The 25,694-nt window shown below is 54.9% G+C and overlaps 2 protein-coding genes across 3 annotated transcripts; one reads left to right on the top strand and one right to left on the bottom strand.

The window, feature by feature from the left end:
• Positions 1-526: 526 nt before the first annotated feature.
• MATCAP1 (microtubule associated tyrosine carboxypeptidase 1) lies at positions 527-18,193 on the top strand. 2 transcript variants are annotated; one of them, XR_011728544.1, is made up of 6 exons: positions 527-1,011; positions 7,058-7,201; positions 14,823-14,955; positions 15,857-16,162; positions 16,275-17,010; positions 17,436-17,487. XR_011728544.1 is itself a non-coding variant. In XM_071757248.1 (6 exons), the coding sequence occupies exons 1-6, from the start codon at positions 646-648 to the stop codon at positions 17,598-17,600; spliced, it is 1,212 nt and encodes a 403-aa protein (XP_071613349.1). In that variant the 5' UTR covers positions 527-645; the 3' UTR covers positions 17,601-18,193. The 2 variants fall into 2 exon arrangements, 1 of the variants encoding a protein (XP_071613349.1); XM_071757248.1 differs by having other exon boundaries at positions 16,913-17,010; positions 17,436-18,193.
• Positions 18,194-18,786: 593 nt separating this feature from the next.
• TMEM208 (transmembrane protein 208) lies at positions 18,787-24,309 on the bottom strand. The gene is made up of 6 exons (XM_071757252.1): positions 24,181-24,309; positions 23,992-24,087; positions 23,852-23,911; positions 23,619-23,755; positions 20,252-20,336; positions 18,787-19,239 (listed from the first exon to the last, which is right to left on the bottom strand). The coding sequence occupies exons 1-6, from the start codon at positions 24,184-24,186 to the stop codon at positions 19,102-19,104; spliced, it is 522 nt and encodes a 173-aa protein (XP_071613353.1). The 5' UTR covers positions 24,187-24,309; the 3' UTR covers positions 18,787-19,101.
• Between the last annotated feature and the right edge of the window lie 1,385 nt (positions 24,310-25,694).

The following is a 25,694-nucleotide window of genomic DNA, read 5'->3' on the forward strand; positions in this document are numbered from 1 at the left end:
GGCCTGGGTTGGCAATGGGTCTTGGGGCTGGTGACATGACCAGGGCTGGTGACACGAGTGGGGCTGGTGATGTGACTGGGACTGGCGAGTGGGGTGGCAACGTGTCTGGGACTGGTGACGCAGCCGGGGCTGGTGATGAGAAAGGGGTCGGCGGTGCCACTGGGGTGGCAACGGCCCAGAGGCTGGTGACACGGCGCGGGTTAGGGATGCGGGTGGGGCCGGTGACACGGGTGGGGTTGGTGCCACGGGTGGGGCTGGTGACACGGGTGGGGCCGGTGACACGGGTGGGGTTGGTGCCACGGGTGGGGCTGGTGACACGGGTGGGGCTGGTGTCACGGGTGGGGCTGGTGTCACCGCTACGCTGTGAACGCACCCGACGCCGGTGGAGCCGCCCCGAACCCCACTGTTCCGCTGGGGGCGGGGCTTTTCCAAAACCCTCCGCTCCTATTGGCTGCGGCGCGCCGGGCGCCGGGTGGAGGGGCGGGGCTTTCTCTAAACGCTCCGCTCCCATTGGCTGCGGCGCGCCGGGCGCGGCGGGGATTGGCGGGAGGCGGCGCGTGCCCGTGGCGGCGGGGCGGGGGTCGGTCTGTCGGTCCCATTGCAGTCGTTCCCCCCCCCCCGCTCCTCTCCCGCCCGGTGCCCGCCATGGTGCTGGGCTCGCAGCCGCCCGCTCGCCATGGCCCGGTCCTCGGCCCCGGGCCCTCCCCGCCGCGGGGCACCCGGCGCATGTCGGAAACCGGTGCCGGGATGCGGCGGAGCGAAGGCGCCGGGGCCCGGGGTTTGCGTGCCGCCGCCTCGCTGCCCCAGCTGGCGCGGGGCCGGGGGGAGGAGGGCGGCGGGAGGCGCAGCCCCTGTCTGCTCGTGGCCCTGCGGCCCCGCAACGTGGAGGCCGAGCGGGAGCGGTTCTTCCGAGCCAGCTTCGCTTACGACCCGCAGTTCGAGTACGCGGAACCGCCGCCCGCCGCCGTGCTGGAGAAGTACGGGGAGGCCTCCGACCGCTTCGTGGCTCAGGTGGGAGCGGAGCGGCGCGGGGGCATCGCTGGGGCAGCCCCCGGGGTCTGGGGAGGGGCGTGGGACCCCCCCCGGGGTCCTTTGGTGGAGGGGGTGTGAACATCGCAGCCGTTCAGAGCTGCTCATCCCGGGGCAGGAGGAAGCGGGAGACCCCCGCCCACCCGTGAGGGTGCAGAGATGTGGGGGGGTCCTTGCCCAGGGGGGTGTCACCGGCTTGGTGTCCGCAGGATGGGCCATGCTGGGACCTCTCCATTGTCTGGGCATCCAGGGACTGCTCCCTCCGTGGGCTTTGGGAAAGCTCCCGGCCTGCTCTCTGCCCCGGCTCCCTCTGCTCGGCACCTCCTGGGTGTCACCGAACTCTGCTGCTCCTTCCTCCTCAGGGAGAAGGATTCCTCACAGGCTTCCCCTGCTCCACCGCGGGGTCTCTGCCAGGGCACAAAGTCCTCCAGGAACCCCTCCAACGGGAGTCCCTCCCTGAGCACAGCTCCTCCACACCAGACTTCATCCACACTCGTGGGCGATGGTCCCACTGGTGCAGACTGGTGTCAAACTGGTTCTTGTTTACAGCTGCCCGGGGGTGGGCAGAGCTGGTGCCCCATCCCAGGGATGTGTTGGTGTTACCTTTTGCTCTTGTTGCTGTTTGAGGTTCCTGCACTTTGGCCACAACAACCCCATGGGGAGCTCCAGGCTGGGCACAGAGTGGCAGAAAGGGAGCTGGGATTGCCAGGAAGCTGAAGAGGAGGCAGCAGTGTGCCCAGGTGGCCAAGAAGGCCAATGGCATCCTGGGCTGGCTCAGGAACAGCGTGGCCAGCAGGTCCAGGGAAGGGATTCTGCCCCTGTGCTCAGCCCTGGGGAGGCCACAGCTTGAGTCCTGTGTCCAGTTCTGGGCCCCTCAGCTCAGGAAGGAGCTTGAGGTGCTGGAGCAGGTCCAGAGAAGAGCAAGGAGGCTGGGAAGGGATCCAGCACAAGTGCTGTGAGGAAGGGCTGAGGGAGCTGGGGGTGTTGAGGCTGGAGAAGAGGAGGCTCAGGGGAGACCTCATCACTCTCTCCAACTCCCTGAAAGGAGGTTGGAGCCAGGGGGGGGTTGGGCTCTTTTCCCAGGCAACTCTCAGCAGGACAAGAGGGCACAAGAGGTCTCAAGTTGTGCCAGGGGAGGTTTAGGTTGGACATTAGAAAGAATTTCTTGATGGAGAGGGTGATCAGGCATTGGAATGGGCTGCCCAGGGAAGGGGTGGATTCTCCATCCCTGGAGATATTTCAAAAGAGCCTGGATGTGGCACTCAGTGCCATGGGCTGGGAACCACGGGGGGAGTGGATCAAGGGCTGGACTTGATGATGTCAGAGGCCCTTTCCAACCCAAATGATTCTGTGTGCAATTCTGTAGAAATACCACCCAGGAGCTCCTTAGCCCCAGTATCTTCTGGAAAGCCTAAAGGTTGTTGTGCATGGCACCCATCAGCAGACCTGGTTCATGATGGTAATAGTTGGTGTAGACCCTGCTTAATCTGGTCTGTTTTATTGTATTTAACTGCTTCTGTCCTTTATACACAAGTGGAATATTCCCAGCTCTCTCTTTGCTGCAGCAGTAATGCTCCTTACAAAGCTGGAAGCAGTGTCTGACCCCCCAGGAGGCTGTGCTGCCATCCAGAGGGACCTGGACAGGCTGGAGAGTTGGGCAGGGAGACATGGAATGAATTCCAAGAAGGGCAAGTGGAGAGTCTGACATCTGGGAAAGAACAACCCCAGGGACCAGGACAGGGTGGGGACTGAGCTGTTGGAGAGCAGCAAAGGGGAAAGGGCCCTGGGGGTGCTGGGGGATGGAAGGATGGATGCCCAGGAGCCAACAATGTGTCATGGTGGCCAAGAAGCCCAATGGCACCTGGGGGGCATCAGGAGGGGGTGGTCAGGAGGTCAGGAGAGGTTCTCCTGCCCCTCTGCTCTGCCCTGGTGAGGCCACATCTGGAATGTTGTGCCCAGTTCTGGGCCCCTCAGTTCCAGAAGGAGAGGGAACTGGTGGAGAGAGCCCAGAGCAGAGGCACAGAGCTGCTGAAGGGAGTGGAACATCTCCTGGGGAGGAAAGGCTGAGGGAGCTGGGGCTCTGCAGCTTGGAGAGGAGGAGACTGAGGGGTGAGCTCAGTGATGTTTATAAATATGGAAAGGGTGAGTGCCAGGAGGATGGGGCCAGGCTCTGCTCAGGGATGTCCAGTGACAGGACAAGGGGCAGTGGGGACAAACTGGAGCACAGGAGCTTCCACAGAAATATAAGGAAAAACTTTTCCGGGGTGAGGGTGAGGGAGCCCTGGCCCAGGCTGCCCAGGGGGGTTGTGGAGTCTCAAAGCCCCCCTGGAGGTGTCTGTGTGACTGCTGGAGGTGACCCTGCTCTGCCAGGGGTTGGACTCCAGGATCTCTTGAGGTCCCTTCCAACCCCTCACTTTCTGTGATTTCATTGAATGTTTTGGGTTGGGACCTTAAAGCTCACCCAGTCCCAACCCCCTGCATGGGCAGGGACACCTCCCACCAGCCCAGGTTGCTCCAAGCCCCATCCAGCCTGGACTTGGACACTGCCAGGGATGGGCCAGGGGCTCAGCAGTGCAGGATGGCACCCAGCTGCTTCACAGGAGGAAATGAGCTTCTCCAGGCACCAGCAGCACCAGGCAGGCACAGGACTCTTCTGCCCAGTGCTCTGGCTCTGGATTCAGGAGCCCAGCTGGGCCCCAAAGCCACTTTGTGACCCAAACCACTTTGCCCCTTGTGCTGGGAATCCCAGCCCTGGCAGAACCACCTGCCCCATGGAACCCTTCTACCTGCATCTGAGGAAGCAGGTGAAAAACTCTGAGATTCATTCCTCTGTCTCTGCCTGAATTATTGTCCAGAGGACTCGGGCTCCCTCCTTATCCAGCCCTGAAGCAGCTGTGCCTCTGGTTCTGGTGGAGATGGGCTGACCCTGCTGGCTTCTCAGGGTTTTCTTCTCACATTTAAGCACATTTCATTCCCCAAGTTGTGCTGTAAAACAAATTTTTCAGCGCATTGTTTCCCCACTTGCTTTCCCTTTTGGTACAGTTGACTTCCAAGATGAATAACTGGGATTCTCTGAATGTTACTTGGAACAAAGGAAATGAGGTGTTTGTTGGTACCCAGTGTGAATGGCCTCACCCAAATCCCTTTGGAAGAAACATTAGCTATGGAGAATTTCTACCAACTTTTCTCCAAGTTCTGCAATTGGATGGAACAATATTTGTGTCATAGTTCCTTCACTCCTGCCCCTGCACTAATGTCTTCCTGGTTTCTTTTATTTTGGGAGATTTTTTTTTTTCTTGCCAGCTACCAGTTATCTATAAGCTGGTTTTATTTAAAACCCTGCATTAATTAGGGAGCTTAAATAATGAGCTCTTTTGCTAAGCCTGCATCTTTGGACAAGAGGAGTGAAACCAACACCATCTCCCTGCTTCCAGCTGGCTGCTCCACCAGCTGCTCTCAAATTTTCTGGTTTTAATAGAAAGTTTAAATATACCAGGACCCTTCTTGGCCCATTTGTTGGAAGAACACAGGGAGCTGGGGGATTTGTTTTCCTGTTGATTTGGGGGGTGCCTTATGTCAGGAGATGCTCTTGGAAAACTCAGCTTGGGATCTTTGGAATTTTTCTAGCTGGAAGCAGTCAGGGAGTGTGTCCTTTGTCATCTGCTCCTGGGCACTGGCTGTGCTGGGTTTCTCTGGGCTTGGTGGTTTTGGTCCCCTGGGAGGAGAGAGCTGCTGAGAAGAGGTGGAAGGAAGAAATGATCCTTCCTGTGTCCCTGTCAGCAGGAGGTACCTCCTGGCACTGCAGGAAAGGTCCTGATTGTTCAGCCAGCAAAACAAAAGCACCAATTAAAAAACCAACGAGAACCCAAACAAGCCAAAAATGAACAAAAACACTAACCAAAACCCACCAACACCAATTCTCCAGGAAAGACACAGTAAATAAATGGAGAATAAAAACCAACTGTGCAGAGAGAACTGTTCAGGGATGGAAAAATCCAAACCTTCTGCTGGATGTGGGGAGGCTGCTCACCAGCCACTGACCATGGGGCCCCTCCACTGGGTGCTGGGTGGTTTGGGTGCTGGTGGTGAGCACCCATCTCCTGATCTCGGGTGACTTTGGGACAAAGGAGGGGATGTGACCTCTCTGCAAGGTTCCTGCAGAGGATTTTGCTCAGAGGAAGGAGCTAAAATTTGTTCTGTTCAGGAGCAGGGCTTGGCAGCTCACCAGGAGCTTGGCCAGGTTTACAGATGCAATGAAAATGGAAAAACTCCAGAACTGGTGCAAAATCACCATTGTCTGCTTTGAGGTATAAATAGTCTGGGGAAAGTCATTGCTTGAAAGTGTCTACAATGCCAACTCACTTTTTGGGAAGGAAACAGCCCAATAAATGCTGGTAGTGTGTAGCTGCCCCATGAACATCTGTGCTGATAAAATGGCTCATGCTGCTTTGGTGAGAAGGTGGTTGGTGGGGAGGTTGGATCTAGATGATTTTTTAAGGTCCCTTTAAACCCAAACCATTCTGTGACTCGATGAGACCCTTTGTGCAAGACCCTGGGGTTTGAAAGGAGAACTGAAAGCAGAAAAGATGAAAATAAACTTTAGGACTTTAACCTTCTGAGCCAGTGTGCTGTCACAATACCATTCAACTTCTGCTTGGGCTGCTTCCCACAACTCCTTCCAGGGGTGATAAAAAGCAGAATATTCTGGGGGTCATGCTGGTTTAGTGATTCTTTTATAATTTCAGTTGTCTTGAAGGAGGGGAAAGGATTTGTAACTCATCAAGTGCTCAGGACTGACTCCACTCCCTGGCCTTTTCCTGGTGCTCAGACTGGACCATGATGGTAAACAGGGATGTGCACATGCAGGGAGATCTCAGGACTCCTGAGCTCTTTGCTGTTTCTGGGAAGTGGTACAAGTTTCTGGGCAAGAAGAATGCTGCACAAAGCCTCCACCTTTGGGTTTTAGCTGCTGCTACAGGTGACAAGGCTGAGGAGGCTTGGCTGTGTCCTGCTGCTCCTTGGACTGTCCCCTGCCTGCTCCTGGAAAGAGCACAAACTCCCCTTTTGCTTAGCACAGGGAGATTTGCACAAGCTCTTGCTTTATTCTCTGGCTACATTCATTTTTCTCTCAGATAACAAAATTGAGCCATGCAGAACTCAGGAGCTACCACCCATCAGGCATTTGGGAACAGCAGCAGCAGCATTTCCATGCCCTGACCACAGGCAGCAGGTCTGTGCTGCCCTTCCACCTCGGGATTTTGGGCACAGAGATTGCTGCAGATGCCCTGGCACCAACAGGGCAGAAATAGGGAGAGTGAAAAATGACAGAAGAAAAGCAAACCAGATCAAACAGATCACACTCCAAATGTCCACGTTGGACATTTGGGTTGGAAGGGACCTTAAAGCTCCTCCAGTCCCAAACCCCTGCCATGGGCAGGGAACAAAAATCCTTGCTGTGAGGGTGGTGAGCTGGGAGAGGGGACAGCTGGCTAGTGGCCAGGTAGTCTGGACTGGGATGGTTTCTGTTGGAAAAGACTGCTGAGATCATCAGTGAGACATCAGTGATGGAGAGGGACTTTTTACAAGGGCATGGAGTGATAGGACAAAGGGGAAGTTTTAAGCTGAGAGAGGGGAGATTTAAATAAGGTGTTAAAAAGAAATCCTTTTTGTTCTGGGGTGGGTGCTGAGCCCCTGGCCCAGGCTGCCCATGGAAGCTGTGGCTGCCCCATCCCTGGCAGTGTCCAAGTCCAGGTTGGATGGGGCTTGGAGCAACCTGGGCTGGTGGGAGGGGGACCCAGGTGGTCTTTAAGATCCCTTCCAACCCAAACCATTCTATGATTCTAAGTGTTTGTACTGGAGGCCACCTCCAGCTGCCTCTCTCTCCTTGGTTTATAGCAGCCCCCTGCCTTGTTTCCCAGGTGTTTTTCGGGGTTGATTTCCCCTGGGTTTTCTTGCAGGTGGGATTTGATGATGTGTTTAGAAGCAGGGAGAGGGTTTGCACTGATGCTTTGTGTTCTGCATGTGACAGGCAATCCGGATCATCCAGGCTGTCCTGGAGAAGTATGGGACCTATGAGAGCTTTGAGGTGGCCACGGGTGGCAGGCTGCTGAGCAAGTGCCAGATCTGGTCCGTGATCCGAAAGTACATGCAGAAGGAAGGCTGCGTGGGAGAGGTAATCCCTGGCCCTGCTTGGTCACTTTGTAACATACAGCTGCAAAATAGGTATTTTCTGATTAAAAAAAAGAAGGTCAGATTAAGGACCGATGGAGGCAAAGAACAAACTTTGCTGCTCTGAGCTGTGGTGTCCTTTCCTCCCTACCTTGGTTGTGGTTGTTGTATCTGAGCTTTAGGACGTGGGTGCTGGTTCCCCACCAATTTCCCTTGATTTTTTCAGCACGTATCTGCCTTCCATGCTTGAGAGAGGGGGGGAGAGGAGCTGCTGCTCTGTTTGTGGGGCCACAGGGAGCTGTTTACATGAGGAATGCCTGCGTTCCTGCTGTCCTGGCAGACATCTCCAGCAGCTGCCTTCCGAAAGCAAAGCCAGGGGCAGAGATCTCCTGCTGCCTTATGGTGCTTTGAAACCCCAGCTTCAGGATGTAAGGCTGGAAAAACGTGGTTAGGGTATGGCAGTGGCCATGCAGGATGGAGGGTGAGAATTTCAGCATCTCTTAATCCAGTTTCTGAGTTCCCCCAGCAGTGTCTGGCGTGGGATGTCCCACAGCTTCCATTAAGAGGCTTTTTTTCCCCTTCCTGCCAGCAAGGTGGGGGCAAAACACTCCCACCATGCTGGCTTCAAGTAATGAGAAGGATTTCTGGACCTGATTTTGCTTTTGTGGCTGGTGGGGCTGCCTTCTGCTGCTGCCTGCAGGGCTGAAGGCTTCCTCACCTCTGCCTTGTGACAAGACTGTTTTTCCTAGCTCTGATTTTCCCCCTCCATCTCCAAACAGAGTTAGTTTTGAGCATTTCTCTGAGGCATCACCTTGCTTAATGATTACCCGGTGGGTTTTGTGCCTGTAAAAGTGGTAAGGAGCAGTTCTCTGAGGTCCTACCTGGCCTGGTGACATTCCTCCTCCTCCTCCAGCCCCCTTGGTCTGCCCTGATACTCGCTGGAGGTGTCCCTGGCACCTTGGCCAACTTCAGTCTTTGTGTAGGACAGAAAGGATCTCTGCAAATCTCTTCCTCCTCTAATTCAGCCTCATGTTAGCCCCCAGTGTTCTATCTGTGATCTATCTTCATTTTATTACTTTATTAAATTCAGGTATTTTTCCCCTTTTCGTGATCATCTAAACCCAAACTGAGCCCTGGCTGAGCAGAAGCCCATCTTTTTCCTCATGGATTGGTGTACAACTGGCTTCCTTCCAGTCCTGTGTCATTTTTCCTTTGCCCAAGGGAACACAGGGTTCAGTAATTATGTTTGTAAACTGGCAGCCAAGATACGGGGCTCTTTTATCTGCAACTTGTGATAACTGCACCTAAAACCCATGAAAGAAAGCACTGGTTTGTTCCTTCCCACCCATTACAAACTGGGCTGGATTTCTGTGGGGCTGTAAAGAGGGAAGGGGTGGTGTGAGCCTGGTGGGTCCCAAAGGGCCACGTGGCCACTCAGTCCCCCTGCCCCATTTTGGGATGGTGAGGAGGAATCCACCTAAAACCTCCTGGGTCAGGACAAGGGCTGTGAGGGCTCCACTCCCCACTTAGGGTCACGGGCAAACCAGACTCAACCTGGGGAACAAATCAGATTAATTGACCACTAAAAGGGCAAAGAGAAAACACAAACCAGGGCTTAAATACTTCCCCCTCCCTCCTTCCCCAGCCCCAAACCCCAAGTTCTGGATACCTCCAGCTCCTCCCCAGCACACAGGGGACAGGCAGTGGGGTTCACAGCCCGGAGCTCTCAGGTTGTTCTCTGCTGCTCCTTCCTCCTCAGGGAGAAAGATTCCTCACAGGCTTCCCCTGCTCCACCGCGGGGTCCCTGCCAGGGCAGAAAGTCCTCCAGGAACCCCTCCAACGGGAGTCCCTCCCTGAGCACAGCTCCTCAGGAGCAAACTGCTCCAGCACGGGGGGCCCACGGAGCCAGGGACTGCTTGGGGAACAGTCCCCTCCATGGCTGCAGGGACACAACAGCTGCTCCCTCATCTTCCACAGGCTGCAGCTCCACAGCTGCTCCAGCGGGATCCTTCCCGGGCGGCAGCTCCACAACCCCTGCACCTCCCTGGGCCTTCAGGGGCTGCTCCAGGGGCTCCTCCATGGCTGCAGGGGACAGGGCTGCCCTCTGACCACGGCATGGAGAGAGAAATCTCTTCAGGAACCTTCTCCCTCTCCTTCCTCACCGCCCTTGGCCTCTCTGCTCTCCGCCATTGCTCTGCTCCTCTTCTCTCTCACCTCCCCCTCTCCTCTGCCTGCTCTTACCCACCCTGGATCTATCTCCCCTTTTTGGCTCTGTTAATCCCAGAGCCCAAAATCTTTTTGTTCCCTGCTGGCCTGAGGCAGGGCCCGGCCCCTTGGAGCAGGCAGAGCCATTCCCACAGCTTCCATGAGCCCCTTCCCTGCTACCAAAACCGGCACCGCATCGACCCAGAACATTCCTCACCTCTGCCAATCACATATTCAAGAACTGGTTTTAAAATCAACATTCAGAACTAAAATTTCAACAACTTATTCCACATGAAAAAAAAAACCCCACACCAAACAACCCCCCCAAGAAACCCCAACAAAATTAACATTGCAATAATGAACAAGAACAGGTAATTACAAACAGTTCACCCCTCATCCCATCACCACACCTGTAACAACCAGAATTCCCCATAAATAATTCTAGCATTTGTGTCTGAGGTGGGATTGGACATTTTGGAGCAGGGGCAGCTTTCAGCAGCTACTTACAGGAGCCACCCCTGAGGGCTCCTCCTGCACTGAACAGAAGGATTCTCCTACAGCAATCCTGGCAAAATTTGCACCCTATACAGAACAAAAAAAAAAAAACAAACAAACCAAAACCTGCTGAGACTTCGGCATCACTGGTAACAGAGCCCCCCTGCTGAGGAACTGGGCAGTTTCAGACATGGATCTCCCTCCCTGCACCAGCATCCATAATTCCTGACTTTCACCTGCAGTGCCCTGTCTGCTCTGCTCAGCCCTTTGCCTTCCTGATGCATATTACTTGTCATGGCTTTCTAAAAAACTAAACAATAACAAAAGAGAAACTCTAGTGCAGGGGGGTGGCCTTATCCCAGAGGCTGAGCTGCTGGTGCCTGCAGGCAGCAGCCCTTTGGCTCCAGCACTGAGGGGTGAAGGAAAAAATCTGCTTTCCAGCCCTGCAGGCAGCATGCTCATGGGTAAGTATTTACACTACAACAGCTTCAAAAGCTTCTTTGTTGGGCTCTGAGCTGGAGATCCTGAAGCTCTTCTGCTTTTTTTCTGGCTCAGGACTGAGGTGGCACTGTCAGAGCTCAGAGATCTCCGTATGGATTTTGGTGAGCTCCCAGCTTGTGGAAGAGGAGCCCCTGGCCCTGCTGTTGGTAAGTGCTGCAGTCCTGGGGGCTGTGAAATGGCATTAGGCTAAACAGCATTAGCTGGCATCTCCTGTGATCCATCAGGGCTGCCTCTCCACCCTGAAGCTGCTCAGTGCTGCTGATTTCTTGGCGTGCAAGGTCCTGAGCAGATGGGCAGAGCAGGGTAGAGGCAGGACCCTGTGCCATGGAAGCCATCAGCAACCTGCCCTCTGTTCCTGGAGGGGATGAGCTCTTTCTCCATCATTACATCCACCAAAGCTTTGCAGACCACAAGGATGCCCTGGGGATGCAGAAGGAGGAGAGGTCAGTGACCTGGAGAGCTGGCCCTGCTGCTCCAGGCTTGTTGGAACATCATCTGCAAAAGCAGAGGGTCCCAAAACAAGGCAAGTGGTGCTGCCACTGGAGGAGGGCTGCAGGCAAGGGAAGGGCAGTGTGTGAAGCTGCCTGCTCCAGCATTCCCAGGATTCCTGCCCCTTGCTCCTGCTCAGCTGGCTTGGCACACGGTGGTCCTTGGCACCTCTGGTCAATGCCACAAAATGACATTAGCTCAGTGCATTGAAATAAGGGATAAAAATCCAATCGCCCAGGCTAAAACCTCTAAAAAGTCACCAGACTGACACCTGAGGGGTGACATCAGGGGCTTTGCCTGTTGTCTCCCCATGGGGGCCCCTGAGTGCATCCATACCATCAGCTGCTGTTCCCTCAGTTCCAGGAGCTCTTGGCCTGTCCAAGCAGTGTCTAATCCTGCTTTGGGGGCTGAAACTGGATAATTCCCTCCAACCCAAACCACTCTGTGATTCCAACCCCCCGGATCAGTCCGTTTCCTTTCCTCATTCCCCTGCCCAGCTCTATCCTGGGGTCTTTGCATCCTCAGCACAGAGATGAGGAATTTCTCTCCAGGCTGCAACAGCCTGGTGTCTTCCTGAGTCAGGGGATGGTTTTGCATGCAAAACCCTTGCTGATAATCTGCCTGCCTGACTGAGAGGTGTCATGAACCCCCCACTCCTCCTGACCCCACTTCCTAATCACTTCACATTGATGCCATCCAGCTCTTGGACAGGGAAAAACAGTTTCTACTGCATAAAATTCATCATGGCTGTTTCTGTGTTACCTGTGCTTTTTCTGCATCATGGGAGCAGAAGACTAACCCAGAGTGCTCCCTCTGCACTGAATCCTTCTTTTAAAGGCTCTGGGGTGTTCTTGCTGGGAGTTTTCATTCGTTCCTAAAACCAGAGGCCAGTTGCTTCAGCTGTGCCCTTCCCTCAGTTCTCATCCTCCTGCTGTGTCTCAGTATAGTGCAGACAGAATTTTTCTCTGCCCATGGACCTTTCTCTGGATGCTGTATCCCAGGGAATGTTTCATTTTGCATTTCACCTCTGATTTCTGGGCTCATGCAAGACCTGGTTTCAGCTCTGGGCACCACACCTGCAGCATCATCAGATGCTGCTGATTTTCCAACCGTTTGCTGCATTTCTTTTTGCTCACTCTGCACATGGTGATACCAGGGAAAGAAGAGGAAAAGATGTGGGTTTGGGGTGTTCAGTCTGCCTCCTGTTCAGGCAGGATGGCTTAGGTGGAGGGTTAGCACTTGCCTTCCCACAGCTCAGCTGAACTCATCTGGGGCTCGTGTCACCTCGTGTGAGCTGTAGCCATCTCAGTGACCTGGTGAGCACTGATGTATCCTGCAGCATAAAGTCCAGAATAATATAATAATCAGCACTTTTACAACCAGAGCACTCTGTTGCACATGTCATTTAGTGTTTATTAAAGCAGGGTGTGGCTTTAGCTGAGTCCTGGTAGGATGCTGAGCCAGGGAGAGGCAGCACAGGACTCAGGGCACTGCATTGTTGTTTTCAGAGTGCTTTTGAAATCACACAGGGGAAACTCAGAATAGTTTGGGGGCTGCCAAGTGAGCAGCAGCCTCCCACAGCCCACCTCTGGCCTGGCCCCAGTGCCACAGCTCCTGCTGGTTCAGGCATGTGGAGCTGCTGGATCCCTGCTGCCTCAGGATAGAGCCTGGAGGAATCCAGTGTAACAAGGATAAACACCAGGAAAATGGGGAGAAGCAGAGAGGAGGAGCTCAGGGGGACTACTACTGTTTAACAGGTTGGGGAAAAGAAGGTTTAAGAGTGAGAGCATTTATCCTAAAGCAGAATTTAGTTTTCCTGCATATAGTTTCCTGAAATCCAACTTCTGTGGCTTTTATTTTTTTCATGCAGGGGCAATGACACGTGACAAGACAGCAGGATGTGGCCCTGGAGCACTCCCAGCTTGCTGAGCATTCCATGTCCTGGAAGCAGAGCTCTGGCTGACACAACACCTCGTCCCAGTGCTCCCAATCCTGCAGGTTGGGCACCAAAGCCCTGGTCCCTAGGAGCTGTCCCAGCATCCATGCACCAGCTCTGAGCTCCAGTGTCTTTGAGGGAGCAGGAAAAGTGCTGTCCCAAGGGGTGCATTCCTCATCTTTCTTTTGGTCAAAACTGTCCCCTGGCTCTTCCCACATCCCAGGATTTCAGCTGGTGTTACTTTTTGGGATGGCTGTGTCAGATGTCCAGGATACATTCCCACTGTACAGAGATGACCTAAAAGGTGGGAATTGTTTAAAATCAGCCCAAGACCTGGCTCGTTTGTGCCTCCTTTTTCCTGCTTGCAGTGAAGCTGTAGCCTTCCCTACCTCTTGTAGCTCCAGATCAGAGAATTATGGAGGCTGGAAAAGACCTCTGAGATCATCAAGTCAAACCTGTGACCTAACACCAGTGATGACTTAGCAGAAGCTGTTGCTGCTGCCAAGTGCCTTCTGCCCCCACGGGAGCTCCACGGAGGTGATGATCTTGATGGGAACCAAACTAAAGCATAAAACCAGTTTTAGTCCAGATCAGGTCCCTGCCACATTCTGTCCCAGATCCCCAGGGGACAGGGCTGGCCATGGGAGAGGGCAGTGAAGCTGCAAGTCTTGTGACTTGCTGGAGGCAGACAGAGGACAGGAGGGAGTGGACAGGTCTTCTCAGAGCTGGAAGGGTTCTTCTCTTTCACACTGGAATATTTTAATGCAGGTAAGCAGTGGCACTTTTCAGTATTTTATTCTGTTGGTCTGCGCAGTCTGCTCTGTCACCTTGCACTTGTGGCTTTGATGAACAGCTTTGCACAAGAATAAACCTGGGTTAAAGCAAATCCCTTCTGTCTCCTCTCCTTTGTTGGTTTTCGGGTTTTTTTAATAGGGGTAGCAACACGTGCACACGTTTTCATCACAAAAACTGTCAGCCATGAGCTAATAGGTGGGTTTTGTAGTTAAAATGGATGTGATGGGAGGATCTGGAGGTGGCATTGGATGGGCTGAGGTTGCTGCTGCCAAATCTTGGATGCAGGAACTTCCAGTGCTGCAGCAGTGCTGCTTGGCTCCTCTGGCAATGCCGTGGCTTTGAGCCACTGCAGCTCTGGAGTTGGATGGTCAGGAAGTGCTGCTTGGCTGGCTCATTGACTTGGGGTAAAGTGGAACAGCTGCCTTGGCTCCAGCACTTGCAGTGGCCATGTTTCTCAAAACAGGTGGGTTTTTTTTCTGGATAAAGATACTCAGTAGTCCTGTGTATCCTTGCCCAGCCCTGCCATGAATTGTGAGCTGCATGAGTGGTCCTGGCACGGATCTGTCCTTGCTGCTTGTGTCTTGGAGCCTCAATAGGGAGAATCCACAGGAGTCTGTGAAAATGGAGCCAGAGCCTTGGTTCCCTCATGGGATGTCTCTTGGGGGTGTGTGGAAGTTGGGCCCCTGGAGAAGTGGGTGCTGCTGGGTGTTTAAAGGGGGATGGGTCTGGTGATGGAATTTCCTGTGCTGTCCCGTGCTAGTGGGGATGTGGGAGTGGGAGAGGGCAGGAGCCTGGAGGATGCCCACTGCCTGGGGCCACAAAATGGTGCAGAGCCCAAGCCAGGGGGACAGTGGAGCCAGGGGGATGCTGGAGCTGGGGGGATTCTGGAGCCAGTAGGATGCTAGAGCCAGGCTGCCCAAGAGCTGCCCCTGCAGTCCCCCCCTCAGGCTCACTGGCTGTGAAGAGATGGAAGGAGTTCTTTCATCCCAGCCTGGGACCATCCCTTGGCCCTCCCTGCCTGCTCCTACTGACTGGGGATTCTTTGGGGAGACACAGCCCGAGCTGGCAGCGGGGCAGTGGAGTCACCCACAGTGTCGGGGGCTTTTTCTGACTGCCACCACCTCAGCCTCTCCCTCGGGCCAAGGTGTTGCTGAGCAGCTCCCCCTGTGCTCGTGCTTGATGCCCTCTTCTTCTCCTCCTGCAGGTGGTGGTGCAGCTCACAGACGACCTCCTGTCCCAGGCAGTGATGATGGTGGAGGACAGCCGACCAACACTGGCCATCAACCTGGCTGGAGCCCGGCAGCACTGGCTGGAGGGGATGCTGCGCCACGAGATTGGTCAGTGGGGCAGGGCAGGGGGATGCTGGGGACATCCTTGGTTTGCCTCTGGGCTGTGGGGACCACAGGAGAAGGGGGTACCCACTGGCTGCTGGGCAGATGCTCCTGGGTGAATTTAGGAAGGGCCTGAGGCCACCTCGATCCCTCCCTCTCCACCTGGAGACTTTCCCCCTGTGTCCACTTCTGGGGTTCCCCAGCACAAGAAGGACTTGGAGCCGTTGGAGCTAATCCAGAGGAGTCCAGGGAGGTGCTCAGAGGGCTGGAGAACCTCTGCTGTGGAGCCAGGCTGAGACTGGGGGTTATGCAGCCCGGAGAAGAGCAGGCTCTTGGGAGACCCAGTGCCTGAAGGGTCTACAGGAAAGCTGAGGAGGGGCTTTGGACAAGGGCCTGGAGTGATAGGACAGGGGGGGGACAATTTTAAGCTGAAAGAGGAGAGATTCAGATGAGATCTTAGGAAGAAATTCTTCATGATGAGGGTGGTGAGACACTGGGCCAGGCTGCCCTGAGGAGCTGCCCCATTCCTGGAAATGTTCAAGGTGGGGTTGGAGCAACCTGGGCTGGTGGAAGGTGTTAGGGTTGGAACTGGATGATCTCTAAGGTTCCTTCCAACCCAAACCAGTCTGGGTTTCAATTCCAGAGAGGGGGTTAGAACTGGATGATCTCTAAGGTTCCTTCCAACCCAAACCAGTCTGGGTTTCAGTGCCAGGCAGGGAGCTGTTAGGCAATCACCCTTATGCCTCCCCCCATTCCAGTTTGTCCTGTGGCAGCATCTCCAGACAAGGCTGGAGCTGGCACCCATGGATGCTGGAGCTTAAACCCAACCCCAGCGACTCACGGGGGGAGGATCCAGCTTTTCCAAGGCTTCAGCCAACAGCACTGTCTCCTGTCCCCCCCTCCCCAGGCACCCACTACATCCGGGGGGTGAACAACACCCGTCAGCCCTGGCACAGCTCCGAGGGTCGGAAGCAGTACAGCCTGAAGCCCGCCAACCCCACGGAGGAAGGCTTGGCCAGCCTGCACAGCGTCCTGTTCCGCAAGCAGCCCTTCCTCTGGAGGGCAGCCCTGCTCTACTACACCATCGAGAGGGCCAGCCACCTCTCCTTCTCCGCCCTCTTCCAGGACCTGGAGCAGTACGTCCAGGATGCCGGCATCCGGTGGGAATACTGCGTGCGGGCCAAGCGGGGACAGACAGACACCTCCCAGCCAGGTACCACTGAGGGAGGGGAAAGCCTTAAAGCCTTTGGGTTTGGAAAGGGATTTTAGTTTGGAAAGGGATTTTAGTCTTGTTTTTTTGTTGGTTTGTTGGTTTTTTTTTAAAGAAAAACCAGGCAGGATTGGTTTGCTGCTGAGGGAGTTGAGCATCATTGACTCCGTTGGGAAAGCAGCCTTTGAAATGATGGCTCTGCCCCACACTGCATCCATCCCCAGCTCCACATCCTCCCCACTCCCCATTCCTGGCTCTAATCAAGGAATAGACTGTTTTTTTAATTAAATAACAGCTTTAAAAACCAATCAATTGTAGGTCTCAAGAGGGACACAACATGAGTAAGTGGAATGCCTACATGTTGTCTATACAGAATAACCCATCGCTTGATTTAAAGAGCAGCTAAGCAGTTGAATTTCATTCATCATGATGTTTTCTTCTGTTTTTTCTTTCCTTTTCCTTCCTTTTCTTTTTCAATTTCATCAACGTACTTCTCAACTTCCTCAGGGTTTAGGATTTTCAGTGGCTGAGATGGATCTCAGGATCCAGGAGCCACCAGATCCACATCCCTCCCCATCCCCACTTTCCTCTGGTCCCGGCCGTGCCACCAGCACCACCTGAGCCCTGGCACACTCGTGTCACCCTGTTCCAGTGCCATCACTCTGGTTCTTGTGGCTGGCAGACTTTCCAGCGGGCAGAGGCAGTGGGGTGGGGGTCCGGGCTCCTGCTCCCTGGCCTCTCCTGCTCTTCCAGGCTGTTTCAGTAAGGACCAGGTCTATCTGGACGGCATCCTCCGCATCCTGCGCCATCGGCAGAGCATCGACTTCCCTCTGCTGGCTGCGCTTGGAAAGGTAACGGGAGGGGCTGGGGGAAGGACATGGCCGGGGGCTGATCCCAAACTCCTCTCCTATCCCAAAACCCACGCGGGCTCCCTCCCTCGCACCGTGTCCCAGAAACAGGCGGCTCTGCAGCTCTGTGCCTGCTCGTACGGATCTCGGGGGAACAGGGGAAGGCTGTGCTGAGTGGGATGCAAGGAAGGAGAGGAAAATCTGGTCTTGTTTGCAAGACCTTTGGGGAGAGGCTTAACCCCTGATGGCCCCACTGCCTGGCCCTGCAGGAACAGAAAACGGTCAAATTCTTGCAAATCCCCCTCCACCTGGCTTTGCCAGTGCTTCCTGCCAGGCAGGAGGGGATGTTGGCATTGGGTGGGGTGACCTGGGTGGGCTCCACGGGGTCCATCCCTTCTGCTTTGTCCCAGCTCCCTGCTTCCCATCAGGTCTCCTATGAAGATGTGAATCGGCTGAAGGAATTTGGGGTGCTGGAGAAGACCCGCATCCCCCATTTCATGCAGGACCTGGGACGGTACATGAAGCAGCTGGACCACATCCTCATCACCAACGGCCTGAACGAGGAGGAGCTGGAGCAGCTGCTGCCTGACTGAGGGACACTGCACCCCGAGGGCAGCACTGCTGCCACTTACTGGAGATTCCTGAGGATGGAGCCTGGAGGGCAGAGCCCGGGCCCCTCCTGTGCATGTACAGCTGGGCAGAGCAGCGTGGCCAAGCAGGCTGGAGGGGGACAGTATCCATGTGTCCTGTCCCCTGAGCATTTTGGGGACAGTTTGGTGGGGCTTTGGGGAAGCCTGAGATAAAGGTTCAGTGGGAGTGAGAGCAGAGCTGTGTGGGTCCCCCAGAGGTGCAGGAGGCCGTGCTGGGGTGGTTGCAATGCAGGGTGCTCCCAGCAGAGTGGGGGCAGTGGTTGGAGCTGGAGGCTCCAGGCTGTGCCTGACAGGGAGTGAAGGCTGTCCCACACCCCCCCATCACCCCACATCTCCAGTTCCCACTCCCTGCCCCTTCCCTCACACCACCCACCAGCAGCAGGAAGGACTTCAATCCCCCACATACCAATTTCTGCTCTCCCCCTGAGACTGCTCTGCACCCCAACTTCCCCTGAGGCACAGGAAGACTCAAGGTGGGGGGGGGATCAGGCTTGATGCTAGGAAAACATGTAATAAAAATGATGTCATGGAAATAACACGTGGGCAAAGAGTTGTGGGTGATGTCAGGCGCCAGGATGGCACCACTGGGAACACTGCTCCTGTGTCTCAACTCAGCCAGGCAAAGCTCCACAGCCCTGAGCTGGTGTGTGAGGAGCAGGAGGTGATTTACCAGAGTGTGTAAAACAACATGCCAGGCAGGGACAGCACTGATGGAGCAGAGGAGGCAGGAGCAGGCACTGCCCTGTAATGCAAGGGCTCCTCACCAGTCCTGGCATCCCTGCTGTGCGGCCCATGGGAGAGCTGATTTAAAAGAAAGAACTAAGAAAAAAAAAACACAACACAAAACCAAAACCCACACAGACTTAGTTTTGGCTTTTAGCCCCAGCTTTCATCCCACAGAGCTCCCACAGGAGGAGCAGAGGCCAATTTGTGCCCACAGAGAGCTCAGGCACAAACTCAGGAGCTGGAGGTTTGGCTGCAGGCCTTGCCAAGGGGCACAGATGCACCCAGCAAGCATGGGAAGGGCTGAGACCATTTGTCTTGGGGAGGATTTAGCTTCCCTCTGGGCCCAGGTCTCCAAGAATGGCCTTTTTACCAGCTCCCCCTGCACCAACACACAGCAGCACGGTCAGGCAGGCTCTGCTCTTTTAATGTACTGTTTCCTCCAACGTTGTAATCCCCAGCCTGGAACACAGCAACAGTGCTGCTTTAAAAAGGGGTTTTTTTTTTGCAGCCATCCCAGCATCACCCCCCTCCTCATCCCCAGGAGCAAGGCACTCAAGTCCAACCAAGGGGAGTCTCTTGCGGCCTTTGGGGGGGAAGAGCAGCAACAACAGAGGGTAACACAGCTACTGCAATGCTTCTGGGTTGGTTTCACTTGCATCCCTGATGAAACAACAGCATGGAGGTGAGAGATGGCATGGACCTGTCTCCCCAGGCAGGCCTAGAAGCGTTTCATCTGCCGGCGTTCCTGTCGGCGTTGCTTCTTCTCGTTTGGTTCCTGACTGGCAGGGGAAGCCTCAGCTGTAAACCAGGGCCCCAGGATGTTCACCCACAGGAGGTAGAGAGCACGTCCTGGAGCCTGCAGAACACAAGTGGCACAAAACTCAGTCCCTCTGGGGACAGCTCTGGTAGGGGCAGTGCTACCCGGGGAGCTGATGGAGCTGGAGCATGGCTGTGAGCTGGGACAGGGTGAGCACAGGATGGGCAGTGCCAGGCAGCCAGAAAAAAACACCCTGGATTAGGGCAAAAAATGCCCTGATCATATGGATTAGGAACGTGCATACGTATGCAGCACTAGGGCTCCATCTGTGGAAATCTCAGCATCAGGACTGAACTGCTCAGGAAGATCCCACTGCCTGGACATTCTGCCTCTCCCTCCTTCAGAAAAAAACACCCACACTGCTCAGAACAAACGTGATCTGGATGGTCTGCAGGGCACAGTTCAGGCTGCCCTCTGCCAGGCCAGCTAAAACCATCCAAAAGGAGATGGTGGTCTACACTCCCTGTACTGCTTTACACGTCTTCATTGGGATACAGCCAAAGCAACTTTGGGATTTTTTTATTTCAACTAACTGGAGGGGTTTTTTGTCCTTTTGCAACAGCAGTTTTAGCCAGAGGCACATGGCCAATGTTTCAGGAGCAGAAAGTGTGCTAGGGAGAAATCAAAGCCTGGAGCATTGGATCTGCCAAGCCACAGTGTCCAGCAGTTCCCAGCCTCAATCCCTGATGGGGAATGACTGAGGAAACCAAAGCAGCAGCAGCACAGTGTGTTTGCCACCATCACAAAAAGGCTCTGTGCACAGATGGTTTTGATGTGCCTTGTGATTCCTGTTGCCCTTTCACTGGACCTGAGAGAAAGAAAGGACATGGCCAGCCTGTTTTTAGTGTGTTTGACCCAGAGGAATCAGCACTTGTCTCCCTTGTACAGCACCATTTTAAAAGATTTGACAGGAAATTTTTTTTAAGTTATCAGAAAACAGTTCTGGCCTGAAATAGGACACTGCAATAAAATGGATATATAATAATGTCCTCAGTCCTGAAGACAAAGACAGGGAAAACATAAAGCAACAAGGAAAACCACAGGGCCTTACCAGGAGCCAGAAGTACCAGACATAGAGTGAGAAGCAGCTCAGCACTTGGACCATGGCTGTCAGCAGGATCACATCCTTGAGATGCCTGAGGGAAGAAAAGCAAACCATTATCCCTCTCTTCCAGCCCACACTGGACACCCCAGCACAGGGAGTGACCCCAGCCAGGGGGCTGTCCCTGCTGCACCATGCACATCAGGTGACACAGAAGAAATCAGAGCAGAGAAAAAACTGAAACAGATCTGATTGAGGATCACTCTGAAAAGGGAGAGTGAGAGATCTGAGGAATGGGAGGGTGGGGGGTGGAAACTGGCAGCCAAACCACTGCCCTCACAGCCTGTGACAGCAGCCAACACCCACCGGGGTGACACAGGTGACACAGGAACAGCCCCTGACACACTCAGGATCACCAGTGGGCTGGGGAGGTGCCCCAAAGATGTGCACAACATCACCTACAAGCAGAGCTACAGCTACAGACAGTTCCCTCTCCAGCTTCTCCTGCTCTGGGGGCTTCCCACACCAGCCTGAGGCAGAGCTGAGAGCAGCCACGGAGGGGACACGAGCTGTCCCCACCTCAGCCACCACCCTCAGCAGTGGGACCTGACACACAGGAGAGCTAAACAGGAATTGGGTTTTCAGCACCAGCCACAAGTAAGATGGGTTAGAAGAATGCCAGCTCCTTCACTCCCATTAAACCACCATCTGCTGGAGTAAGAATCTTGAATGGAATCAAGCAAACAGCAGCAGAGGTGATGAGAATGAAAGAGCTCATCTCATTGTGGGCAACACGCAGCAAAGTGAGCAGAAACAACTGGTTTGCTCTGGGACACCTCCAGCAGCACAAGCCACTGCAAAATCCACCATCAGCAGATCCCTGAGGGCACAAAGAGGTCCAGAAACCTGACACATCGGAGAGGGGATGGCAGAACCCCTCCCCGAACCCAGCTCTCCCACAGACCTGCAAGATCAACCTTCCTCAACCCCAAAAAACACCAAACCTCCCTTGCCAGTCTCAGACAGCACAAGAGAAACACTGTCAGATCCACAGCATCCCAGAAGCTGCTCCAAGAGAGCACAGGAAGAGGCTGTGGCACAGCTCAGCTGAGAGGCAGGAAAACATTCCTGGCTTTCCAAATGCCTGGAGTGGTTTCCCCAGCCCCAAAGTGGGAATTTAGGGCCTGACAAAGGGAAGAGGCACCAAGAGTTCACGGATACATTGTGTTCACCTACCAGCAGGGTTAAACTGCTGAGACTGGGGGGGCTGGGGGCTCTGCACAGGCTCTGGGACAGAGGTAAGCTCTGCAGGTTTTGTTGTGGCAGCTCACCTCCTCCCTGCTTTACACAGTCAGACAAGCATCAGTTAACTTCACTGTCATAAAACCCACCCCAGCAGGGTATTGCTCAGGCAGAAAGACCTCAGAGTGCCAGAACTAAGGGAAGTATTGTTCCTGCAACCACAGCCATCACCTTTTCAGAGCAGGGAAGGGGATCCCTGTACTCACTCCTGTCACCCATCTCCCCCAAAAGCACTGTCACACATGTGTACCTATCAGGGCACCCACTCTGCCTTGGTGCCCCACACATATCCTACAGCTTAAGAGGATACCCCAGATAACATCCAACTCCTGTATTTTCCTTCCTGGACTGTCCAGTGTTGTGTTTGATAAAAATGGCATCCAAAATATTTTATACTTCTATGCAGGACAGCAAAACCAATGTAAAATGGGAGAAAAACACACTCAGCTGACCAGCAGGAGAAAGAACTCAGTTAAAGGATAAGGAGGGTCTGTAGCACCCAGCTCACAAACCACAGCAAAAATAACTCCCTCTCTTCCTGGTCCCTTGGCCAAGTCTCTCACACCACACATCTGAGTCACTCTGCACACAGAAAATGTGTCACCCCACCAACAAGCACCCAAGATGAGAGCTCATTCCCTGCAGACAGCTCAGTCTGCCTGGTGGCAACATCCCCAGGCCTCTGCTGGCTGCAGAAGTAAAACTTCTCTTAAGAACAATAAAAATGTATGCAAGAATTCAGGGTCCTTCCAGCACAAAAGAATTTGACGAGATGCAAAGGGCTCTGCCTGACACCAGGCCCCACTGTTTGTTGGGTTGTTTTTTTTTCTTTTCAAAATCCTGGCAGCACATGAAGGACAGAGGTAAATTGGAGGCCAAGGGCATGGGAGGGAGGGGGCCAAATGCCCCAGGTGTGAGCACACACCAAATATCCCCACACCAAAGCTGAAACAACTGATGGAGGCTGCAGGCAGGGAGGGCAGAAAACAAAGCCTGAGGTGATGGCTGCTGCCAGGCAGCTTTCTGTAAATAGTTTGTGACTCACTGTTGGAAAACACATCAATCTAGGAGATATTTGTACTGTTTCAGAGCTGCTGTCTCTTCATTTAAAATCGCTTTGCAGTAATTACTGGTGTGTGTTCAAAAAGAGAGCTACAGCCCTGCCAAGAACACTGGACAGGGAAACATTGGGCACTGTCTGCAGAGAGGTGAGAGGGATGCAGGAGCACAGGAGGCAGAAAAGGCTGAGGAGGGAAGAGGAGCTGGCTGGGAGAGTTGGGAGGTTTCTTAGGACGTGGAACAGTTCAGGACATAGCCAGTTTGCAGTCAGTGCCCTTCTCTGTCAAGCACTCCCTGCAGTGCTGGTTTCAAACGAAAACTTCCATCTCTGTGTGTCAGAGAAACGTGCACAGTGTCAGTGCCATCTATCCATGGAACATGGCTGTGGGCTGCTACCCCTGAATGACTTGGGATCTCAGCCCTAAGGACAGGGACTCTTCCAGGCTGACAGACCCAGGTGGCAGCTCACAAGCTGGGACAAGCCTTCAGAAAACCAGGGCAGTTTTGGTACATTCTTGGCAAAAATGGCTACAAACTTCCAGCTCCCCTTGGCTGGAGTGTGGGGAGAACTGAGGCTCAGGCTTTGGGGGCTGTGTGGGCTCTGGAGGTTTTGGGGACTCTGGGGGCTGTGTGGGTTTTGGGGGCTGCATGGGCTTTGAGGGTTTGGGGGCTTTGGGGGTTCTGGGGGCTTCAGGGCTTTTGGGGGCTGTGTGGGCTTTGGGGGCTCTGGGGGGTGTGTGAGCTTTGGTGGTTTTGGGGGCTGTGTGGGCTTTGGGGGTTTTGGGTGCTGTGCAGGTTTTGGGGGCTCTGGGGGCTTTAGGGGCTGTGTGGGCTTTGGGGGTTTTGGGTGCTGTGCAGGTTTTGGGGGCTTTGGGGGCTGTGTGGGCAGTGTGGGCTTTGGGGGCTCTGGGGGCTGTGCAGGTTTTGGGGGTTTTGGGGCTGGGTGGGCTCTGCGTGCACGCTCAGGCAGCAGCAGGTCCTGCTCACCTGGACTCGTGCGGGTGAGGACACTCACTCTGCCATCCCTTGCTCCATATTCAGGTCGATTCCCCCGTCGGCAAGGCTGCCATCGTCTGTGAAAGACGGCTTGGCCATGGAGGTCATGGAGCGGTAGCTGGTGCCGTAGATGACGGAGCTGAAGGCGAAGGCGAGCTGCAGGGAGGGAGGGAAGAGGCGGCAGCTGGGAGAGCCCCGGCGGAGCAGCGGCCGCCACCGGGAACGGGGCAGGAGCGGCTGCCGGGCACTCACCCACGTCCAGGCAGAGGCAGTGGGGTAGAAGATCACCAGGTTGACCACGGCGTACACGGCCTGCGGAGAGAGCACGGCGGGGCTGTCAGACCCCACCCCGGAGCCCGGACCCTCCCCCAGCCCCCTCCACCCGCACTCACGGAGGCCCCCAGGATGATGCGGAGGTAGAAGCGAAGCGTCTCCCGGTTCTCCTCGAAGATCTGCTTCTTGCCCTTGGTGCCCGCCTTCCCCTTGGGCTGCGGAGCCGAGACAGACGGTCAGAGGCCCGGCCTGACCCGCCCGGTCCCGGGCCCTGGGACCCCCGCGCCCCCAGCCCCGCTCCCACTCACCGCCATGGCCGCGCCGGCTCCGCGCTCCGCTTCCGGCACCCACCGGACCCGGAAAGGCGGGACCGGGACCGGGGCACGGCCGAGCGGGTCTGCGTGGGGCCGGGGAAGGGGACACCGGGCTGCGGGGCTGTCCCGGACCTCTCACCGGGCCGTGGGTTCCTGCCGGTTCGCGTCCCAGAGCCACCCTGATCCTCCGACCCCCCTCCCCGTCTGAGGGTTTCCCCGGGGTCTCCTCCGGTCCCCAGCCCCCCCCCCCACGGGGGTCCCCTCGGCCCCGTTCCCGGCCCCAGGGGACCCTGAGGTTTTTACCCCAACCCCACGGTGTGGTCCCTGGGTCTGGGGTGCCAGAGCCCACCCGTGCCCATCACATCCCCGGGGCTGCCCGGAGGTCACCCCCAGCCCTCGACCCCAGCAGTGTCCCCTGTGAAGCTGTAGTTAGACACACATAAAGTAGTAGTTCAAAGCAATAGATGTGCAGTGGTTTTAAGGAAATGGTGGAAATTTATAAGCAATAGTTTGAGGGAGTCCCGTGGAAGTTTAGCTGATTGGCACGGGCAGGGAGGTGTATGGCAGGGGGGTAGGGGGTAATGGAGTTACTATGGAAAACTTATCTCTGAGAGTGGATTTTGGGGTGTCTCAAGGTAGCTGAAGTCTGCAGAAATGCCAAAACTGAGCAAAACTCATCAGGGGGTTGTAGGCTGCCAGAAAAGGCAACAAATGCTGCAGGTGATCTGAAGGACACAGCGACAAAGATGATGAAGGAACGAGCACCAAGACCACCTGGGGACTGTAATGCACATGTGGAAAAGGCTGGCAGCCTAGTTCTCAGGAAAGGTATGAATATGTTAATAATTTATAGGAAAATAACACTTTTATCACACACCTGTGTAAAACCAATGTAAACAACTAATATCAGCGTGCACGTTAGGAGCAGTGATCCCCTGTGCATCCAGTGCTGCACTTGCTTAATAGTTTTCCAGAATATTGAGTCTTGATTCTACTCTCACAGGATCAATATGTCCATGGAGAGCCTGTCCCAAAGACAAGGGAGCTGCAGGGCTCTTGCTTCATAGACTCATTTGGGCTGGAAAAGACCTTTAAGACCATCAAGTCCAACCATTAACCCACCAGGCTGGCTCCTGGGAGGTGGCTGAGAGCTGGGGGGGCTGCAGAGACCCTTTGCCAGCCTCACCTTTCCTCATCTCAGCCTCTCCAGGGCCAGGACACTGCTTTCCAAGCTGGAAGCCCCAGAGGCAGGGGCAGCCCCCTGCCCAACCTGTTAAGAGAAAGCACTCACAGAGCTCCCAAACCTTCCCGGGGTGGGGACAGCAGTGGCTGTAGCCCCATGGCCACCTTCCTGGGAGGTGGCAGTGACTCTGCTGCTCCTCAGCACCAGCAACATGAGCATCCTGATGAACATTTCCTCCAGGCTTTTTCCAGCCCTGTGCCACAACTCTCACAGAGCAGGACCAGCCCGGTCTTGCCTGCTTTGTCCCCCTTCCCTCCCCCCCCCC

The sequence above is a fragment of the Heliangelus exortis genome, chromosome 13, assembly GCF_036169615.1.
Source record: "Heliangelus exortis chromosome 13, bHelExo1.hap1, whole genome shotgun sequence".
NCBI classification, from domain to species: Eukaryota; Metazoa; Chordata; class Aves; order Apodiformes; family Trochilidae; genus Heliangelus; species Heliangelus exortis.